This window comes from Vitis riparia, unplaced genomic scaffold (assembly GCF_004353265.1).
Source record: "Vitis riparia cultivar Riparia Gloire de Montpellier isolate 1030 unplaced genomic scaffold, EGFV_Vit.rip_1.0 scaffold762_pilon_pilon, whole genome shotgun sequence".
In the NCBI taxonomy this organism is placed as follows: Eukaryota; Viridiplantae; Streptophyta; class Magnoliopsida; order Vitales; family Vitaceae; genus Vitis; species Vitis riparia.
The window spans coordinates 104,080-124,167 of record NW_023269773.1 but is presented as its reverse complement, the minus strand read 5'-3'; the positions used below and the strand labels follow the sequence as shown (position 1 = coordinate 124,167).

Here is a 20,088-nt window from a genome sequence, read left to right as displayed (position 1 = left end):
TCTTTTGCAGCAGACTGAATGTAGACTACAAGGAGAGTGAGAAATGGACGGCAAGGCAAGGTGGTGTGCGTGACCGGAGCTTCTGGGTACATAGCCTCATGGCTTGTGAAGCTCCTTCTCCAACGCGGCTACACCGTCAAAGCCACAGTTCGAGACCAAGTCAGATCTCTTCCAATTACAAAACTTCTCATTCCGAATCCCACTTGCTATTATCCCAATTTTCTTCTTTCTTTATTGTTTCAGTACTTTTCAAGCATAATGTTAGTTTTATGCATGTGGGTGGGCCGTTATTTAGCAGTGTGAAGCTTCGATTGAGTGTATTTTGATGGGTCTTTATCCTTTTTCCTTTTTCAGAAGTTAATCTATGATTGAAAGTCAATATTCAGTACTCGGGTCTTTGTGTTGTCCTAATTTCTTGGAATTATACTCTCTACATGGTTCTACAGGGCAAATTGATCGAGTTTATGCTATTAAAATGATTTCAGATACTTTCAGAATCAATCCATCTCAGATTCTGCATGTGTTCCTTCTTAATTACTACTATTCTTGTAAAAAATTTGCATTTAATTTACAAGACACTGGGAGGTCTAAAAAAGAAAAGCAAAGGGAAAGAAGATTTTCCTTCAGCCATACCAAATTGTTTTGGAACCAAAAACTCTAAATATGGGCCTGTGTTCTTTTTGGAAACTTATTCTTGAAAATAATTTCAGAGAAACGAAGAAAATCAACAAATTTTTGTACAATTATTTGGCTTTATTGCAAGCTTTTGTTGTTATACAAACAAGACAAGAGGACAGTTTAGGTCTTCATTTGTTTCTTTCTGTTCTTCGGTTTCCTCTTGAATGCCTTTAGCTCTATTCTATTGTTAGTATTTCAACAAATTGTACATCACAACTGAAGTTTCTTGCACTTTGAAAATCCAATCATCTTGCATAAATGATCCAAAGCTTGCAATTGCAGTTGAGAAAATGACTACTCTACACGCCCCATCCATTTTACTTCAATCCCCATTCTTTTAAGAAGAGCATAGTTGAACTTCTTAATATTCTAGTCATGCTTCCACTGTATACTCCTTCTGTACTAGGGTTTCGGTTTTTTTTTCTATCACATAATATATGTTCTTACCAAAATAAGTTTTTGTAAGCTTCATTCTTCTTATTTCCATTTAACATGCAAGTTGTGCTTATATATGCCACAGATGATCCAAAGAAGACAGAACACTTGCTTGCACTTGAAGGTGCTAAAGAAAGGCTTCATTTGTTTAAAGCAAACTTACTTGAAGAAGGATCCTTTGATTCTGTGGTTGATGGATGTGATGGAGTATTTCATACAGCATCCCCAGTTGTGCTGATAGTTGACGATCCCCAGGTTTATCCTATATTGGTTCCATTCGGCATACTGTAAAATTTAGTATTGTCTATATTCTTTTCCAATCAGTTACTGATCTTGAAATTACTAACGAATCATGAATTGTTAATTTGCATGATTCTTCTTTCTGTATGTGGTTTCTTCAACTGATCCAATGGTAGTGAATGCTGATTTCACTAAACCAATACAATGGTGGAAAAGAGAGAAACTGATATTGGATTTTTATATTCTGCTTATGTGCAAAAATATTGAAATTAGCTTTTTTTTTTTTTTTTTTTCTTTCTTTCTTTCATTCTCCCCCTAATCCTTCTTTTCTCCACTTGTTATGTTTGTTCAAAAGAAGATAAAGGCCCTTTGTCTTGCATCAATAAGAACCAAAACCCTGTGAATATTTATTTAGGAATGTATAACTTCCTTGACAGCAGCATGGGAATGCTCACACCGTAACAAGGCTATTCCAATGGAAATTTATGGTGGCTGATCCAAACACTCCTTGTGCTTTTTTTTTTTTGATAGGCAAAGAGCAAAAGACATGTTAAAGAGCCAAAAAAAAGGCTACACCAAGTACATAGGAAGTACGCATGTGCACACCAAAGAAAAAACACAAAAACCCTCTTCTTAATGGCAACCTAACCAATCGATAAAATCAATCATATAAAAGGACTCTTGCCTTAGACCCCCTTTGGTCCATTCTAAAAAGTTACAAAGAAAAGAGAATTTTAGCTCATGATACGAAAGCTCAACATTATCAAAAGCCCTTCTATTCCTCTCTTTTCAAATAGTCCAAAACAAACAAAGAAGTGCAACATTCCACACCTTTTTTTCCTCCTCCCAACGGATCGGCTATGCCAACTAAGAAGTGTTGCTTGGACTGAGGTATGCAACCCAAACCACTGCAAACAAGGAGAAAACTAATTGCCATAACAAACTAGCCTTAGAACAATGAAGAATGATGTGATTGCAAGATTCCTTCTCATCTTTACATAAAAAGCGTTTGTTTACCAAAGTCCAACCTCTCTTCAAATTGTCCATAGTTAGAATCCCCTTCCAAGTTGCTTCCCAAAAAAAAAAAAACTCACTTTTATTGGAGCCTAAGAATTCCAAATAAGCCTTGTCGGAAAGAATTTGAACCCCTTTGAACCATCCCATCATAGAAAGATTTAACTAAAATTGGCCTCCCTTTGTAGCCATCCATACCACCTTGTCATCCATCCCCCTTCTCATTGATTTGCCATGCAAACGCAAAAGGAGTGCTTCAACATAACCTAACTCTTAATCTTGAAATTCCTTACAAAACAAGGGTCCAACACCCTCAAAATCAATATGCTTCCAAACATCACATACCCAAGCCTCCTTTGAAGTGGCTATAGCAAACAAAGAGGGGAAAGAGGTACTCAAAGGGGTGCCCCCACACCAAATGTCCTTCCAAAACCTTACCCTTCTTCCATTACCCAATCATAGGAAATCTTGTTTTGAAGAATCCATCATTTCTTATGCCTTCCACAATCCTATGCCATGACCCTTCCTTGTCTCCAAAGAGCACCAACCTGCTTCTTCTACCCCATTCTTACCAATGATTTCTTTCTTCCACAAGGTCTCCCTTTGACATGAACCTTCAACTCCATTTTCCTAAGAGAGCCTTGTTCAAAATAGAAAGATTTTGAATGCCTAGCCCTCCCTCCTTTCGCTTTTGGCTTACAAACTTGTGCCAACTCACTAAGTGAGGCTTATTTTCAAGAGAACCCCCTCCCCAAAGAAAGTCCTTTTGAAGTTTTTCCAATTTACAACAGACCCTTCTTGAAATAAAAAAATGGACATGAAATAAATGGGTAGGCTAGACAAGGTACTTTTGATGAGAGTTAAACACCCCACCCCCTTGGACAAGCTTTGTTTCTTCCACCTTGTGAGCTTTCTTTCCATCCGCTCTCACCAAAGTCCCTCATTGTTGTCGATTTAAAGGTAGCACCCAAAGGAAGCCCAAGATACTTCGAAGGTAATGACCCCACTTTACACCCCAAAATATCCACCAACTCCTCCTTATTGGAACCCTTCCAACTAAGATTAGCTCACTTTTTCAAGGTTGATCTTAAGCCCAAAATTGCTTCAAACCACATCAAGACCCAATGAAGATGCAATAGTTGGTCCTTAGAAGCCTCACAAAAAATCAATGTGTCATCCGCAAACAAAAGATGAGACACCTCCACTCCCTTGCCACCTCTACTTCCTACCTTAAATCCTGAAATAAACAAACCAACCACCCCCCCCCCAAACAAACAAAAACTCCTTGTGATTATCTTCAAGAGTGGAGAGTTATAACATTTTAACTGACAACCACTGCCTCAAGGTGACTGAAGATGCATTCCACAAAATGTTAGACAAGTTGCTTATGATTTTCTCCGGACCCTGAATGCTATAGGTATAAGAAATAGGTAAATGTGCTTACTAATAGTGGATGCATTCCACAAAATGCTAGAGAAGTGGTTGTTTCCTTCTCTCTATCTCTTTCCTTACCTCCTTCCTCACCTCCCTCACCTTCCCAAATTCCCTTTTCCTTTATTTTCTCAAACAGCTCAGTTGCTTCACATGATTATTTTTTTTAAAATAGGAATGCTTCACAAGATTCATATATTACCTCGCTAATTTTAGTTAGTTAGGCACTGCCCCTTAAAAACTCAATTAAGTCTACATGATTATACCTTTGATGTAGTTATGAATACAAGGATCATCCATAACTCCTCCAATTGCATGACATATTTGCTGTATTATTGATTCTAAACTGGCACTATCATAACATGATCAGCAAAAAAATAAAAATAAAAATAAAAATAAAAGTTACTTCCAGAATTTGATGGATGAACCTTATGGCTATGTTTGGTTCCTAAAAAATTTGAGGCAAAATGCAAGAGAAAGAAAATAGAAAGGAAAAGTAGAAAGAAAGAAAAATTGAAGGAAAATTAAAAATAGATTTAAAGTCAAAAATTATTTTTATATGTTATTTCAAACTTATTTCACTTATTTTAACTATTGAATACAAAGATTAAATAATTTAAAAATTCATAAGTTTCTAATTAGTTTTAATTATATTTGTCTTTCTTTGGTATTTTCTATAGAACAATCAAACATGAAAAAATTATTTTCCTTAGTGTTTTTTTTTAGTACTTTCCGAGAACCAAACATAATCTATTGAGTTTGTCTATGATGATTGGCATGGGTTATTTTGTTTAGGCTCATTCACCAACCAACTGGTTTGTGGTGTACCACTATACTTCTTTTCCAATTTTATTTTATTTTATTTATTTTTTTGGTTCATTTTAGGTTTAAAGAGATTTTATTTTATTTATTTATTTATTTATTTTTATCATAATTCATGTGTAACCGCATTTCCTTTGTCACCATCACCATGTGACTCCATATAGTGGTTGGGAGAGTTAGCTCCTGGAACAGTTATGGAATAACTCCATCAATGTTGTGCATCTTTCTTTGAAATGTAGGAACGTTGATTTTTTATTTTTTTATTTTTTGAATATCTCCTTCTCATAAATAGGTATGGTATGCCCAACAACATTTTATTTTATCAAAATTCTTTGATAACATAGCTTATCAATATGATGAAATGATCATAATGTATCTCATCAATCTGATTTCATATTACACAATGGAGCCTAGATTTTGAAGTTCTCTCAGTTACAAAGGGAAATCTTGTGTTGATGTAATGGCAGATAATGTTTTTTGTAGTTGGGATTCTTCAAGAGTTTGGGAGGTGGGAGGAGTCCTAGAGGGAGAGCACTGTGCAAAGAGACCAACTTAGCTGGCTAATGGATTATTCGGCTTCAGAGAAATGCTTGGATACTTAAGAACATGAGAAAATCTTTCATTGACTTGTGTGCTAATGTCTATTATCTCACAACTCTTTGAATGCTTGTCACTGTAGAGTTCTTTAGGTTCCCTTGAATGTATATACATTCTTTTTTGGATCGGAGATCAATATGCCTTTCCCGTCGGAGAGTGGTTTTGTGCTGGAGGAGGCACTGCCTGTGCTATTTCTAGACTCCTGACTGTGGCCAGTCCACTCTGCACTTTTTTCAGTTTCCGGACACAACATGTTATACAATTAACATACCAGCTTCTATGTGATCGAATTCAGCTCCACCTCAATCATTGGAATTAGCAGCATGCCAACAATCACAGTGTGGGCACCAGTTTTTAGTTATTCAGCTGCCTTGCTTTTCTGGTGAAGTCAGGCAGCATCTTTTCATTTCAGAATGTGGCATGCTGTTGTTTGTGACTTTTTAGCCATAAGAGCAATTGTGGATGGCCCTTCAATAGACAAAACTTTATAGGTGTGTGTTTGTGCCAAATCAAGGGTCAAGTTATGAATGAAAATATGAAAATGAAAAGAGAAACAGAGCAAAAATTCATTTTACTATGTCTCTGTTCTTTCCATGAGGGATTAGGCTCTTTGGAAGACTCAGAATCTCCTTTCGGTTTTCAGTGGCTCCTTTCTCCTATGACCCGTTCAAGAATGCTACTTTGTTGTGGACCTTCTATGCCTTTATTGAAAAAGAAAAAGTGATAAGATATTTCAACTAGTTTAAAATAGAGGACCCTAAGGCCTGAGATAGACTGATGCTAGATAGAAAATACATATGTACGGATATTCAAACTTATCTAGAAGAAATAGAAGCAAATGATACATGATAAGTTAGTGTCAAAAGGTGAACTAAGTCTTCCACTGGATGGTCTACTTAGATGTCAAAAATGTAGTGGGCTCTTTAGCCTCATGGTAGCCTAAAGCTCAAGTTTGGTTGATGTTACCTAGCAAACTCGAGACAGATGGAAATTTCCAGCCTTTTACAATTCCTTAGATGTGTGATTATTAGGGCTTTTTAATGTCATTTGTGATGGGGTTTGCTATTGATGTGATGCAGAGGTCCTGAAACTATTAGAAGGGATGTAAATCTGGTGAAAGAGTTGGGTGTTTATGATCTTATGGGGAAGGAGAATTGAGCAATGGTTCTCTCTTGCATGTCACTGGGTCAAAGAGCGTCAGGGAGATAAAAACCACTACTTGTGGAGGATAGTGGATCTTTTTAGAGACATTGGCTGATCATTTCTTGAAAGTCTAGATCGGGAAATCAAGAAGATGAGAGGCTGATTTAGAGAGAAGTCATGTCCTATGCCAACTTTGTTTGAGTGAGCCATATCATATACTTCTACCTGGGGTTAATCTTTAAGGCTGGAGGGTTCATTGTCTCTTCATTTTTTTCCCTTTATTTTTTTCCCCCCTATTGAATCATGTTCTTGTACATCTACTTGTTTGAAGGATTTCTCATCCTTCCTTGTAAATAACTGTTTGCATAATATTATCACACAAAAACATAGATCATAGACGAGCTAAGAATTTCTTTAGGATCCATAATGTGATCTTATGTTTGCTTCTATACATAATTATTAGCTTTTAATCAGCTTATCTTCATTGGACTACTTATGTGGAGATTTGTTTTATCTGTTTCTCCGTGTTTCAGGCACAGCTAATTGACCCAGCACATTAAAAGGAACAATGAACGTTCTAAGATCTTGTGCAAAAGTTCCATCTGTCAAAAGAGTAGTTGTAACATCATCTATGGCTTCAGTTGTATTCAATGGGAAACCTCTAGCTCCTGGTGTGCTAGTTGATGAGAGTTGGTTTTCAGATCCAGTTTTCTGTGAGTAATCAAAGGTTGCTTAAATGAGATGATTTCCCATCACATGCTATCTCTTTTGCATGTTCTTGTTTGTGGCTTTACAAAATGTTTTCTTTTCATGGCTCTTCACTTCTTTTACCCTGCAGAAGTAGCTGCCAATTTGTCATGCCCTCTTGTTTTTACACTTCTGCTAGCCAGCTTAGGGTTAAATAACACGATGGGAATGAGAGGATTATCCCTTTATTTTGCTAAGCCTGCCATTAGATTAAATAATCCTTCCATGTATGTCTAATATTTCACTAATACAGTGTTGGTAGCTGTCTGATCCATAAAGTCGCATTCCTCAAACAAGAAATTAAATGAGAACTCTAATTTGGATATTATATGAATGAAATGGATGTTAATCTCTGATTGTCTTACTGTCCATTAAACATGATGGCTCAGAAACATGGGTTGACAAAACAGTTGTGACATATCTAATTAGTTTTAATGTGAGTGTGTATGCCTGCACAGCCTCCTATTGATTTTGCTTGGGTTCATAAGTTCATTGCTTGTTCTCTATGTTCCATTATCTACTAGAAATGCTTCTCACTATATATTTTCAAACATGTTGGTTTCTACTAGCTATGGTATATGCTTTCAAAGACATTAGCTGAGGAGGCTGCTTGGAAGTTTGCAAAAGAGAATGGGATTGACATGGTTACAATAAATCCAGGGTGGGTGATTGGCCCTCTCTTACAGCCTACTCTTAATCTAAGTGTGGAGGAAGTTCTGAAGCTACTAAAGGTACTCTTCTACAATTGATGAGAATCTCTTTTTTATGTTTATCTTTCTACTCCAGTAGCAATACATGCTTCACTTCAATATTGAGTCAACTCTATCCAACAGCCCTGCAAATGGAAACTCAGAAGTTTAAATCAAAACTTATCAATAAACCGTCACAAGACTTCCACAGTTCCACATAAAAGGACTACATATGCATTTTGATATATGCTGACTAATCTTCTAACATTAAAAAATTGTTCTTTCCTCTGGTCATTATAGTTGTATCACCAAGATACTCATTTGGGAGATTTGCATATGAGATTAGATGAAGATATGTTTCGTTTTGGCCTCCTAAGTCAGACTGGTTTGGAAGGACCCCTGGACTGTGAAAGGACTGAAAGCATGCGTGTGCAATTACTATCCTGAACTTGAGGTATATTTGCATGCAAGTTCAAGCCAAGGGCAAGAACTTCTTAAATAACCCATTAATCCTTTTGATCTACCCCATCTAAATATTACTGCAGCTCAACATAATTAGCATAAAGTGGGGGTTCCCCGCATCCAACTCCATTGCAAATGAGTTGTTCATGTGCGACTCACTTGATCAGTATTTTTAAAAACTTCTACTAACTTTTTTGGACTATTTTACAGATCTTAACATTCTTTAAACATTTAGAATCATTTCTAGTGGCTTTATAGGGCAATATCATGTTACTTTATTGACAACTCTTACAATAATCAATACTACCTTAACTGCATAGCCAATATGGTTTGTTTCCTTACTAGCCAACCTCTTCTGCCTCCAACTAACCTCCCCTGTATCTTGCTTCAATTATGAGGTCGTTGCCATAGGTTGAGCATTGGACATATGATAAACCTGTGCCTTGATGGTTGTACTCTGATTCATGGATCCAGACCGTAGTAATTGGGATTAGACTTGTTGGTAGTTGCTTTAGTTCAATGCTTGCAATAACCAAAGTAATTTGTCGTGCTGCTTTAGAACCGTTCGATCTTTCGTATGAAATAAGAAAGGTATTTTGTACAAAATAATGTTTTCACTTGTAATTTCCAACATTACATAAAGTGATAAATATAAGTGTATTTGCTAAGTGTGATTGCATCATTTTCTAAGCATTTCTGTTTGAGACAAACAGTCTAAGACGAAAATGTGTGCTTCAAAATTTTCTAGCTGTAATACTTTTGAGATTGTGCCAAAAGCTAGTGGGAATTCCTTCTGTGAATCAGTTGACAATGACTATAAATAAATAAATGGAAAAACATCATATTATCATTGAGCAGATTGCACACTAAACTTAAATAGGCAAAAGAAACTGATACTTTCAGTACACTTACGTAATACTTGGGATGTAAGCTTCTGAAATTTGTTTGCTGCAGGAGATACATTTCCCAATAAAACACATCGATGGGTTGATGTTAGAGATGTTGCCATGGCACATATTCAAGCATATGAGCTTCCAACGGCTAGAGGCAGATACTGTTTAGTAGGGAGCATTTTACACTGTTCTGAGACAATGAAGATTTTGCGCAAGCTCTACCCTGCTTTAAACCTACCTGAGAAGTAAGGTTTTATTATTTGCAGGGCGTTATTTCTAGTTTGCATTAGTGCCCTTTGAAATCAATATTGCAGCTTAGGCAATGCTACTTCTTTTTGTTTATTTTGGGTTTTTTCTTTTATTTCTTGATAGGCTAATATATACATATTCTGTAAAGAAGTACCTAGAAAAAGGGGCACAACTCCAGTGCAAGTAGTAGTATGAAAGTAGCACTAAAATGTAAAAATTAAAAACAAAAGGAAACAACTACATCAGGAAGGCAACAGACACAATAAAACAAGTAACCTGCATTGGATGAATATGTGATACATTGATTCCATCATTTGGTTGCACAGACAACACCAATTGACAATAGACTAAACTAAGAAACAGTTGTTCTAATAAGACTGAAACAACACCATCAACAAATTATTGAGATTTTCACAAAAGGCATTGCCTTGAGAATCAAACTTTGGAGAGGTGAATCCTCTCCATCTGAATGAGCTGGGAAGCTGCAAATTCGCTTACCTTGTCGGTCTGTGTTATCCTCTATGATGTGCCTGTGAATCCAATAGGTTGTAGCTTGCATTTACTTGGGCCATGGCTGGACCACTGTGTCTTACTTTAAATACTATTGTATGTTTGAAATATTTCACATGTATGTGTAGCCTTTCTCCATTCACGGTGGTCATAATGGCATGTCTATGCTATTTCAACATATTGCCTTCTTATGAATTGCATCCAATTCTTAATATGTTATCGAAGTGCTAAGGGTCTAAAAGTGCTTCAGTGATCGGGGCTCAGGAATTTTCTGATTTATATTATTTATTCTGTTTTGGCTGATCATATCCACAAATGTGTTTTCCTGTTGAATGAAGTTGGTGAGGTATGAGAACCTTTCCTTGTTTCAAACTCCTATCATCAATATTGACCTTGGTGGAGTTTCTTCCGATTCACTGAATACTTTCTGCCATTTAGGTCTAGTTAAACCCATATTTCATTCTTCTAGTACAAAAGAGATGTGTTTTGTGCTTTTTAACGTTTCATTGCATATAGGATTAAGCTTCAGGTCCATGTCCTAAGAGTTTTCTTTTCTTCAGTACCAGTCGTTTCACTGATTGATTAAGAAAATGTGTTTCTGTTTCATTTGTGGCAGATGTGCAGACGAGAAGCCTTATGAACCAACCTATATGGTGTCCCGGGAGAAAACTCAAAGTTTGGGCATCGGCTTCATTCCTCTGGAGGTGACCCTGAAGGACACTGTGGAAAGCTTGAGGGAGAAGAACTTTGTCAGTTTCTGACACATGGTATAGCCATGCAAATGAATCATAAATAAAAAATGGTGTCTTCTTGGTAACTTCATTGTTAAGTGTGTTGGAGTCATGTATCTTCTAATATGTTCATGGTAAGCAATTCCCAAGACATGCTACAAGTTCTCCAAAAGAAAATCAACAGCATATAAAAAGCGGCAACTTCTATTCCTGCTTCTGCTCAACAACAAAAGCTATCAACTATCCTAAATGGGCACCAAGGAGATTCGTAGACCTTAGGCCCCTTCCAAACTAGATTTTTTGTTTGGGAAGTAACTGAGGAAGATTTTCACTTGTCATTAACTTATGCAGAGGTTGGTAGCTAACAAACTATGTAAGGGCAATGTTCTTGATTATACCATATGTAAGGACACAGTGAGCTCTGTCTTTGGAAATGTATGCAGTGAGGTGGCATGGCCCATTAACTTCATTCTGTGATTGGCTGCTCAACCATTCCAAAACAATCTCTGGTCATTTTGTTTCTTAGAGTACTGAAATGATCAGAGACAATAAGATTGAAACCCCAAATTTTTGTTAATTACTGCTGAATATAAATATGTTTTATAAAAAATAATTCTCACTAACAAAAATAATATACTAAAAATGCTTAAGTTTCAAATTTCATTCATTTATTCTAATTCTAAACTCCGACCTGTTTACTTAAGTTTCAAATTTTGTGCCTTAAACTTGAATGATGTTGATATAAGACTCGATGGTAGTGAAGTAGTTTTCAAACCGCAAACTTAGAAACAAAATTATCAACCAAACCTTACCCTTAAGACGTTTTTTTTTTGTTCATATATGATCAAAAAATGCAACAATTATGGGGTTTAAAAAAAAAAAAAAATCTGGGTGCAAGTATAATTTCCATCCTTGCATGGTGAAAAGCAGATGATCCAGAAAGTCAAAGGAGAATGGACATCTTTGTGGAATGAATACCAAGGGTAAAAGCAAGGGGATGAGGGAAGCTGACAGTGACCAAGGAGGTCCAAACGCTGACTCATTCTCATACACCTGCATTTTAATTCGCACACGCATTCGAATAGTATGTTATCTCTATATACACCAAGTGTATAAGTGGATAACATAGATTTAAAGGTTTCGTAAGACGTCAAGGGAGATGAGTGGAGAAGGAAAGGTGGTGTCCGTGACCGGAGCTTCTGGGTTTATAGCTTCATGGCTGGTGAAGCTCCTGCTCCAACACCGTTACACTGTCAAGCAACCGTTCGAGACCCAAGTCAGTTCTCTATCTCAACCTCCGAGGGCATTTTCACTTATATATGCTTCCATTTAACTCACTGGTTGTGCTTACATTTATATGTATATATATGCCACAGATGATCCAAAGAAGACACAGCACTTGCTTTCACTCGATGGAGCTCAGGAAAGGCTTCATTTGTTCAAAGCAGACTTATTGGAAGAAGGGTCTTTTGATTCTGTAGTTGATGGATGTGATGGTGTTTTTCATACTGCATCCCCTGTTGCATTGGAAGCCATTAACCCCCAGGTTCAACCTACACCACTTCTATTTCTCTTTTCAGTTTTTTCGTGTTCAGACAGAATTGATTGACCCTGCATTGAAGGGAACCATCAATGTCCTAAGGTCCTGTTCAAAAGTTCCGTCTGTCAAAAGAGTGGTTGTAACATCGTCTTTGGCTTCAGTTTTATTCACTGGAGAACCTCTGACTCCTGAGGTGGTTTTCAGATCCAGTTTTATGCAAGGAATCAAAGGTTTGCATCTGAGCTTATTTCTTATCACATACCATCTTTTTTGCATGTTTAATGAAATATTTTACCGGTTTTTTCACTGGTAGTAGTACTAGAAGTAGTAGTACTAAAAATATCCACAAGCACATTGCAGACTTTATATCAAGATACTGAATTCTTCAAATGCAAGCATTTGAAATTTGTTTGTTGCAGGAGCTCAAACATTTCCGAATATATCATCCTGGTGGGTTGATGTTAGAGATGTTGCCAATGCACACATTCAAGCATATGAGATCCCAGAAGCTAGTGGAAGATACTGCTTAGTAGAGAGGGATTTACACAATTCTGAGATACTGAAGATTTTGCGCAAGCTCTACCCTGGATTACCTCTACCTGAAAAGTAAGTTTCTATTTGTTATTGCTAGTGCTCGTTAGTGCCATCATTAGAAGAGAGTGAGATCAACACGATATTACTTCTTACTGTTCCATTGGATACATTGAAGAGTACTTGCCATCTTGTTTCCCCTTAAATATTTATGCCTTGGTATCATGCAAAAAATTCTGAGATGGGATCCACATGTGTTTGGTTGCAGATGCACAGATGACAAACCTTATGCACCATCCTCCCGGGTATCCCAAGAGAAAGCAAGGAGTTAAGGCATTCACTTCACTCCTCTGGAGGTGAGCCTGAAGGATACAGTTGAAAGCTTGAAGGAGAAGAACTTTGTCAGTTTCTGACTCATGGTGCTTTCCTGCTAATTTTATTGTTATGAACCTCATTGAACATCAGATTAATGAGATGAACAAGGTTTTGAAACATTAAAATTTTACAAATTTGTTGAAGTGTGCCCAAACTACCTCTCATAGGAACAACAGTAGAATGGCATAAAGAAAACTGGGACTGTTTCACAAAATCGAAGGAATATCTTTGTGGGAAGAGAATAAAGAGAACAAAGAGGATGCACATATTCAAAACTTGTGGCTGAGCTATTTAAACCTTTCATTGATACTGGTTGAGCTTCTCTCTGTATTCGTAGGGTGCGCCCCCTCCTCTTTTGGCACTCTTTACTGCATGTTCTTGTTGTCTATCAAAAAAAAAATACTGGTTGAGCTTCTTGAGATTGACATAACAGTTTTTCTCCATTCTTAATTTATAGTCAAAAGATTGGCTGAGCTATTTCTTTGTTCTTATTGAGTTTTGAGATGAACCCACATGTGTTTGTCACTCATGGCAGGTGTGCAGATGACAAACCTTATGTGCCAGCCTTCCAGGTGTCCTAGGAGAAATCCAAAAAGCTTGGGTATTCACTTCACTGTGCTGGAGGTGCCTTGTACATCTGAGTTTCTTATTCTTCTTGAACAGAGCAATGAGCATCAAGTGTTGAGCACCCAGGAATCTCCCTTCCTCCACAGGCAAAGTCTGAACAATCTATCCTTTCTTCATATTCCACTTCCTTGCAAAAGTCAAAACATGAAGAAAATATCATCAAAATTGAGACAAAAATAAGTGCATCCACTATCTCAAGAAGAGACTTATGCCTACTGCTTACCTTTTGAAGAAGTCCACTTGGTTAGAGCACATTTTACTTGGACGCCCAATCACTGCAAGCTGCTGAACCAAAGGAGAGTTCAATCATCTAAAAAATTTGACGAACTCAAATATCATAAAATACTTCATATGAATTCTAAATGATCTCATATCTAAAAAAACATTGGCATAAAATTATTGTTGTTTACCTTACATGTTTCTTCCATGGTCATAATCGAAACTTTGTTTATCATAAGAAATCTTCTATACCCATCTTGATTACTTACAATGAACACTGAAATGAAAAGAAAAAAAACACAAAAAATGATGATTAGTTTGGTTTGATAAATTTAGCACACATAATTTCCTTTTTCTTGCATGAGAAAGGAAAGAGTAAAATATATATATATATATATGAATTTAATAATTTTTAAAAATTAGCAATTATAAAACTATTTTGGTTCTCAAAAAATTTATGGGAAAGTAGGGAAAAAAAATTATAAACTTTTTCTCTTGTTTGATTATTTATCGGAAAATTGAGGGAAAAACAAAAATCTATGAGAAATTTATTTAACACTTCTGAGGAACCAAAAATGTTTTAGATGTTGTCAAATCGATAATTTAAACGTGTTTAATTCCAATTAAATGAGTTTAATCAAACACATGAAATTGTGAATAAAATTATTTAAAAGCATTGAAATTCAAGTCATTAAAGTTGTCCATAAAATTTGGTATATTGAAGCAAGAAAAAAACAAAGCAATTTGAATGACTTGCTAATAAAGCAGCTAACTAGAATATGCCCTAGAGTTGTTCAGTGCCCTCTATATAAGAAATGAACAGAGAACACGAAAAGAAAAAAAAACCCAGAACAAAAAACAGAGAACACTTCTTACATTATCTTTTCTTAATTTTTCAACAGTTATAAATGGTTCATTTAATTTTTGCAAACTGCCAAATCAAAATAGAGCATGAAAATGTGTTCAATATTTGTTTCAGGCTTGAAGCTTCGAGAAAAAGAAAATCTTAAATCAAATAAACAGAAAGAAAAGTTTAAGCGCAAAAGAATTACCTGACTGTGTATTGGCGGAGTGGCACTTTGATTAAAATAGCACTTCATTGATCACTATTTTAGGAATGAGATCTATATAACGCCATTCTTCCCCTTTCTCAAATTGACACCGTTTTTCCAGTAAATGACCTCATTAGAACTACAATAAGTGAAGTGATAATGTCATCTAATTAGTAAACCAAACCAAGTCAATAAACTAGAACTTCCTCTAGTATAAAGGTCTTGATACATTAGATATTGAATTTGTTGGATTAAAATCTCATTTATTGCACCTGGCAAGGTAGAAGTAGTAATGCTCATTTTTTATTGTGACAGATTATAGAGAAAATTAGACACTGGGAAAATACCAAGCCAGGAGCCATGTCAAGAGCTGCTTTCTTGTTAAAAATTAAGTCCAATTAGAAAATTACAGTAGCGTGTAAGAGAAATTGAAAGTGGTGTTGAGAAGAGAAAGAGGAAGAATGTTGTGTTGGGAATGAGATGTAATACCTTACTTATTAATACACAGGGGATGTGGGCAATCTTGGGCCAATCATCTCCTTCCTCCTTCGAGTACCTTTGTGTTAGATGCGGGCAACGCCACGCATGCAGTTGAGAAAGGGTGTCAGGCAATAGTCCTTCCCTTGGCAAAATCGACCGGAGCTTAGGGCAACTTTCGATTTCTAGCCGTTCAAGAGAGGTGAGGGTTTGGAGAGACAGGGAGGCTAGGGATTCCAGATTCTGGAATTCTGAAAGGGTAAGGGAGGTGAGAGTTGTAGGAAAAAGAATCGAGTGGGGGTCATCCGAAAAGGAAGTTGCATCTGGAAACATGCCACTAATCCGGAGGTCTTTAAGAGAGGTGAGTCTGGAAAGGCCCCATTGGGATAGGGGGGTCTTGATAATCTTGCAGTTACAGATCTCGAGCGCTGTAAGACGAGTGAGGTTTTTATCTGAGGAAGCAACAATTCCAGATTTTCAAAATCTTCAATACATAGATATGTGAGGGTGTTGAGGCAATCTGGTAGGGTTTTGAGATTAGGATACCTCCCGAGGATTAAAGATTGAAGTGAATTATTAGTAGAGTGAAACATCTCCTCTGAAATTGACTCGAGGTGTTCACAATCCCTAATGTCAAGTAGCTCAAGGGTGGAGGGAAACTTGCCTCTTGGGAAGGATGTGAGAGATGGACAAACACTTATTTCAAGTTCCTTGAGAGCAGCAGCATATGTGGAATCGTAGTGCATTATTCCCTCTGGTAGAGACTCCAGCTTTTCACAATCACTTATGTGGAGTTCCTTGAGAGTGATGGGTAACCTACCTCTCGGAAAACCAATCATAGAGGGACACATATATAGACTTAAGTATTCAAGGGCACACATGTCCATGGTGCTGGTGGTGGCGATGGAATTGCAGTGCATCATTCCTTCTGGAAGAGACTTGAGATTTTCACAACACAATATGCTTAGACTCTTAAGGGTGGTGGGTAATTGCCCTTTTGGAAAGCAAATGAGAGGTGGACATCTGTATATCACTAGCTTTTCAAGGAGACACAAGTTGTTGCTGTCAGTACTGTCGTTCCTCATCTTCAACATCATGCCATCAGGTAGACACTTTAGACCTTCACAATTGTCAAGAATAAGATTTCTCAGCATTGGTGGGAAACCTACATCTGGAAATGACGCTAGCTTTGGACAATCCCTGATTCTCAATTCTTCAAGGCATGTTAGACTCTGCCATCCATTTGGAAGCCTCTCTAGTTTATCACATTTAATTATTTCCAAAGACTGAAGATTGCATCCCAAGGATACAAGTTGATCACAATCTCTAATCTCAAGAGAAAGAGAGTTTTCCGATCCAAAACCATCCTCCCACAAATATACGAGTTCTTCACATTCCGATACTTTCAAAACCCGAAGCCCTTGCAAAAATTGCACAAATCCTTCATGCAATTTGATAAGGCCTGAAATCCCAGAAATTGTTAACTTGGTGAGTGAGGTGAGGTCATTTCCACTGCTCAAGACCGCCTCATTACATTCTCTTACTTGTAATTCCTTCAGCAGTGGAAGTCTTGAAAGTGGAGACTCCAATTTTGGACAAAAGAGAACAGAGAGCTTTGTAAGAGAAGGTAGGTAAGTGGGTAGTTTCATAATCAATTTGGGGCAATCCTCAATTGTAAGCTTATGGAGGCAAGGGAATAATGACTCTGTTGAGGAAGACCAATCCTCCCAGTGCTCCCATTCTGACATGCTATTAAAATGTAGAGACTCTAGTGATGGGAAAAACTTACCTGCAGAAACACGAGTCTCTCCATAAAACTCTGCACCCACTTTTTTTACTCCAACCATTCCTTGGATCCTCAACTGTTTGAGCGATGGCAACTGCCCCAAGCATGGTAAAGACGTGCACTTTCTGCAATCTATGAGACTTAGATCCACCATCTTAGAGAACAAGGCATCCCCTATCCAACGTGGGAATTCTGGACCACCATACCACTTAATGCAGAGTTTGTTCAGATTCAAACAAGGTTGTAGAGAGTCAAGGACATCCATTTGATTCCTTTCATTCCCTGAACCATCCAGCTCAGAACTCCACTGCATTATCAAGCTTTCAAGGTTACGCTTCAATTTTAAATCGGCATCCCTTGCATCTTGAATATTCACCACATTTTCCAATTTCGAAATGCAAAGTTCTCTTCGCAGATGTGACATGTCCTTCAACTCCTTGATTGTCAAACCGTTGTTTTTGTCCACAATGAAATTAGACAATATCCGCAAATCTTTTAGTTTGCCAATTTGTACAGGTATTTCTTGTAATCTTATTGCACCAGCAACATCAAGATGCCGAAGATTGATTAGGTTACCGATGCTAATAGGCAACCTGATAAGCTCTTTACAGCATGATAATTTCAATGTCTGAAGGTAAAAAAGATTACCAATTGAATCTGGTAACCATTTTATACTGGTGTAGGACAAATTAAGGTATCTCAAATGTTTCAACTTACCAAATGAATCTGGTATCTCACTTATCTCGTAAAAAGCCAATGAGAGCACCCTTAAGTGCCCTAACGTTGGTATCAATTCTTCAAGAACCTTATTACTTATGAAGGAATAAAGTCCACTAGTTGGTTTATCAATCGGCAAAGCTATGAACGTGCGCAAGCGCTCTTTCTTATGAAACCTTTCAAATTTTTTAAAGATATCATATTCATGACGGATGAATGATGAATGACGAGTATTTTCAGAAATGGGACATTGCAAATCATTCAACAACTCATCATCCAAATGCAAGCATGTGTCTCCAGCAATAGAATTAGCTAGATCGTTAATAAGATCATGCATAACGAATCGTGATTTATTGCTGCTCGACGATTGGAAAAATGACCTTGACAATAGTTCACGAAAATAATCATCACCAAGATCCTCCATTTTCTCATCCTCATTTGATTGTTGAATTAACCCCTCCGCCATCCACAAGAGGATTAGCTCTTCCTTCTTAAACTCATAATCTTGGGGAAATAATGCGCAATAAGCGAAACACCTTTTTAAATGTGAAGGGAGATGATTGTAGCTCAATCTCAACGCAGGAAGAATACCACACTTATCACCAGGTAAATTCCATATTTTGCTAGCTAGTATAATATTCCACTTATCTTCTCTGTGTTCATGGCGCAGAAGACCACCAAGTGCTTTTGCTGCCAAGGGCAGGCCTCCACACTTCTTTACAATTTCCCTTCCTATCAATGCCAAGTCCGGATGCTCATTGGTATTTCTGTTTTCAAAAGCATGTTTTTTAAACAACTCCCAACAATCATTGTCAGACAAATGTTTTAGCTCATAAAAGTTTTTATCTCCTCCCATCATAGTTGCAACATTTTTATTACGAGTGGTGACGAGGATCTTGCTTCCCGGTGCTCCCTCCAAGAGAGGGGAGCGTAGGCTGTCCCATTGATCATATTTCTCATTCCACAAATCGTCAAGAACAATCAAAAATCTTTTTCCCTTGGTTTCGTCCCTCAGTTTGCGTTGAATTTGATGAAAGTCCTGCGAATCATTGTTGCCTGGAGCAATGTCCCGTAAAACTGCCCTGGTTATGGTCTCCACATGAAATTGATCAGACACACAAACCCAAGCTTTTAAAGCAAAATGTTTGGATGTCTCCTCATCATCGTACACTAGACCTGCCAGCGTAGTTTTTCCCATCCCACCCATGGCCATGATCGAGACTACAGACAGATTGCCACCGAGGGATTCATCATTAAGCATGGCTAGTATCTTGGTTTTATCTTCATCCCTGCCGTATACCCCAGGTTTGAATACCAAAGGTGGTGGAGGGGTTGGGCTTTGAGTAGCTGCTCTGGCGCCTTCGATCTGCACTTTGAGCTTTTCCAAACCAAGCTCAGCCTTCTGAGCTGAAATTTCTTCTAATCGGCGAGTGATGTCCTCTATCTTGGACCCCAGCTTAACATTCCGCATAGCCTGAATTGGAGTGAAAGTAGTACAACAAGTAGGGATGAATTTGCGTACCTTGCTTGTGCTGGCCGCATCACCCTCCGCCACCAACTTTCTTCTCATCACTTGGTAGCCAAACTCGTCCAAGACGTCCTCCACATCATAAGCCAAATCCCTGAGATCTGCGAGCCATGCTTTCACGTGCTGCTTAGTGATCTGCTTGTCCTCAGCATCGTCGAGCACTTCCCGAATCTCCAACAGTCTTGTCTTCCATTTCTTGAGCTCGGTGTGGACTTGCTCTTGGCGTGCGTACTTCCACAAATCAGAGGAGGCCAGTTTGCTGAACAAGAGTTCAAGGGACACAGAAAGAACAACCTCTCCAAGAACTTCCATGGTGATCAGTTTGCAGAGAGAGTGACTAGTGAGAGAGAGAGAAAGGGGAAGAGGAAGATGAAAATGGAAGCCTGAGAGCAGGATTAGTAAGGCATGTGCACCACACAAAATAAACAAATCAAAATCTCCACTATATTATTTTGCAGACAGCTGTCACATATTTTAATAGATTTAGTCTAACTGAGAGAGAAGGCAATTTATTAAATTATTGGATGGTGCATGCACGTGACCATTGTTATAATTATATTTTTTTTAAAGAAAAAAAATCATTAAAAATTTTCAA

At 37.5% G+C, this 20,088-nt stretch overlaps 1 protein-coding gene and 2 pseudogenes across 1 annotated transcript; 2 read left to right on the top strand and 1 right to left on the bottom strand.

Annotated features, from left to right (window-relative positions):
- The first annotated feature begins 42 nt into the window (after positions 1-42).
- Positions 43-11,110, top strand: LOC117910507 (annotated as a pseudogene).
- Positions 11,111-11,562: 452 nt separating this feature from the next.
- On the top strand, positions 11,563-13,688 carry LOC117910506 (annotated as a pseudogene).
- On the bottom strand, positions 13,102-19,882 carry LOC117910505 (putative disease resistance RPP13-like protein 1). Its single transcript, XM_034824579.1, has 6 exons — positions 15,475-19,882; positions 14,986-15,124; positions 14,125-14,210; positions 13,938-13,999; positions 13,640-13,841; positions 13,102-13,472 (listed from the first exon to the last, which is right to left on the bottom strand). Exon 1 carries the CDS (start codon positions 19,803-19,805, stop codon positions 15,690-15,692), a length of 4,116 nt encoding a protein of 1,371 aa, XP_034680470.1. The 5' UTR covers positions 19,806-19,882; the 3' UTR covers positions 13,102-13,472; positions 13,640-13,841; positions 13,938-13,999; positions 14,125-14,210; positions 14,986-15,124; positions 15,475-15,689.
- Positions 19,883-20,088: the final 206 nt, after the last annotated feature.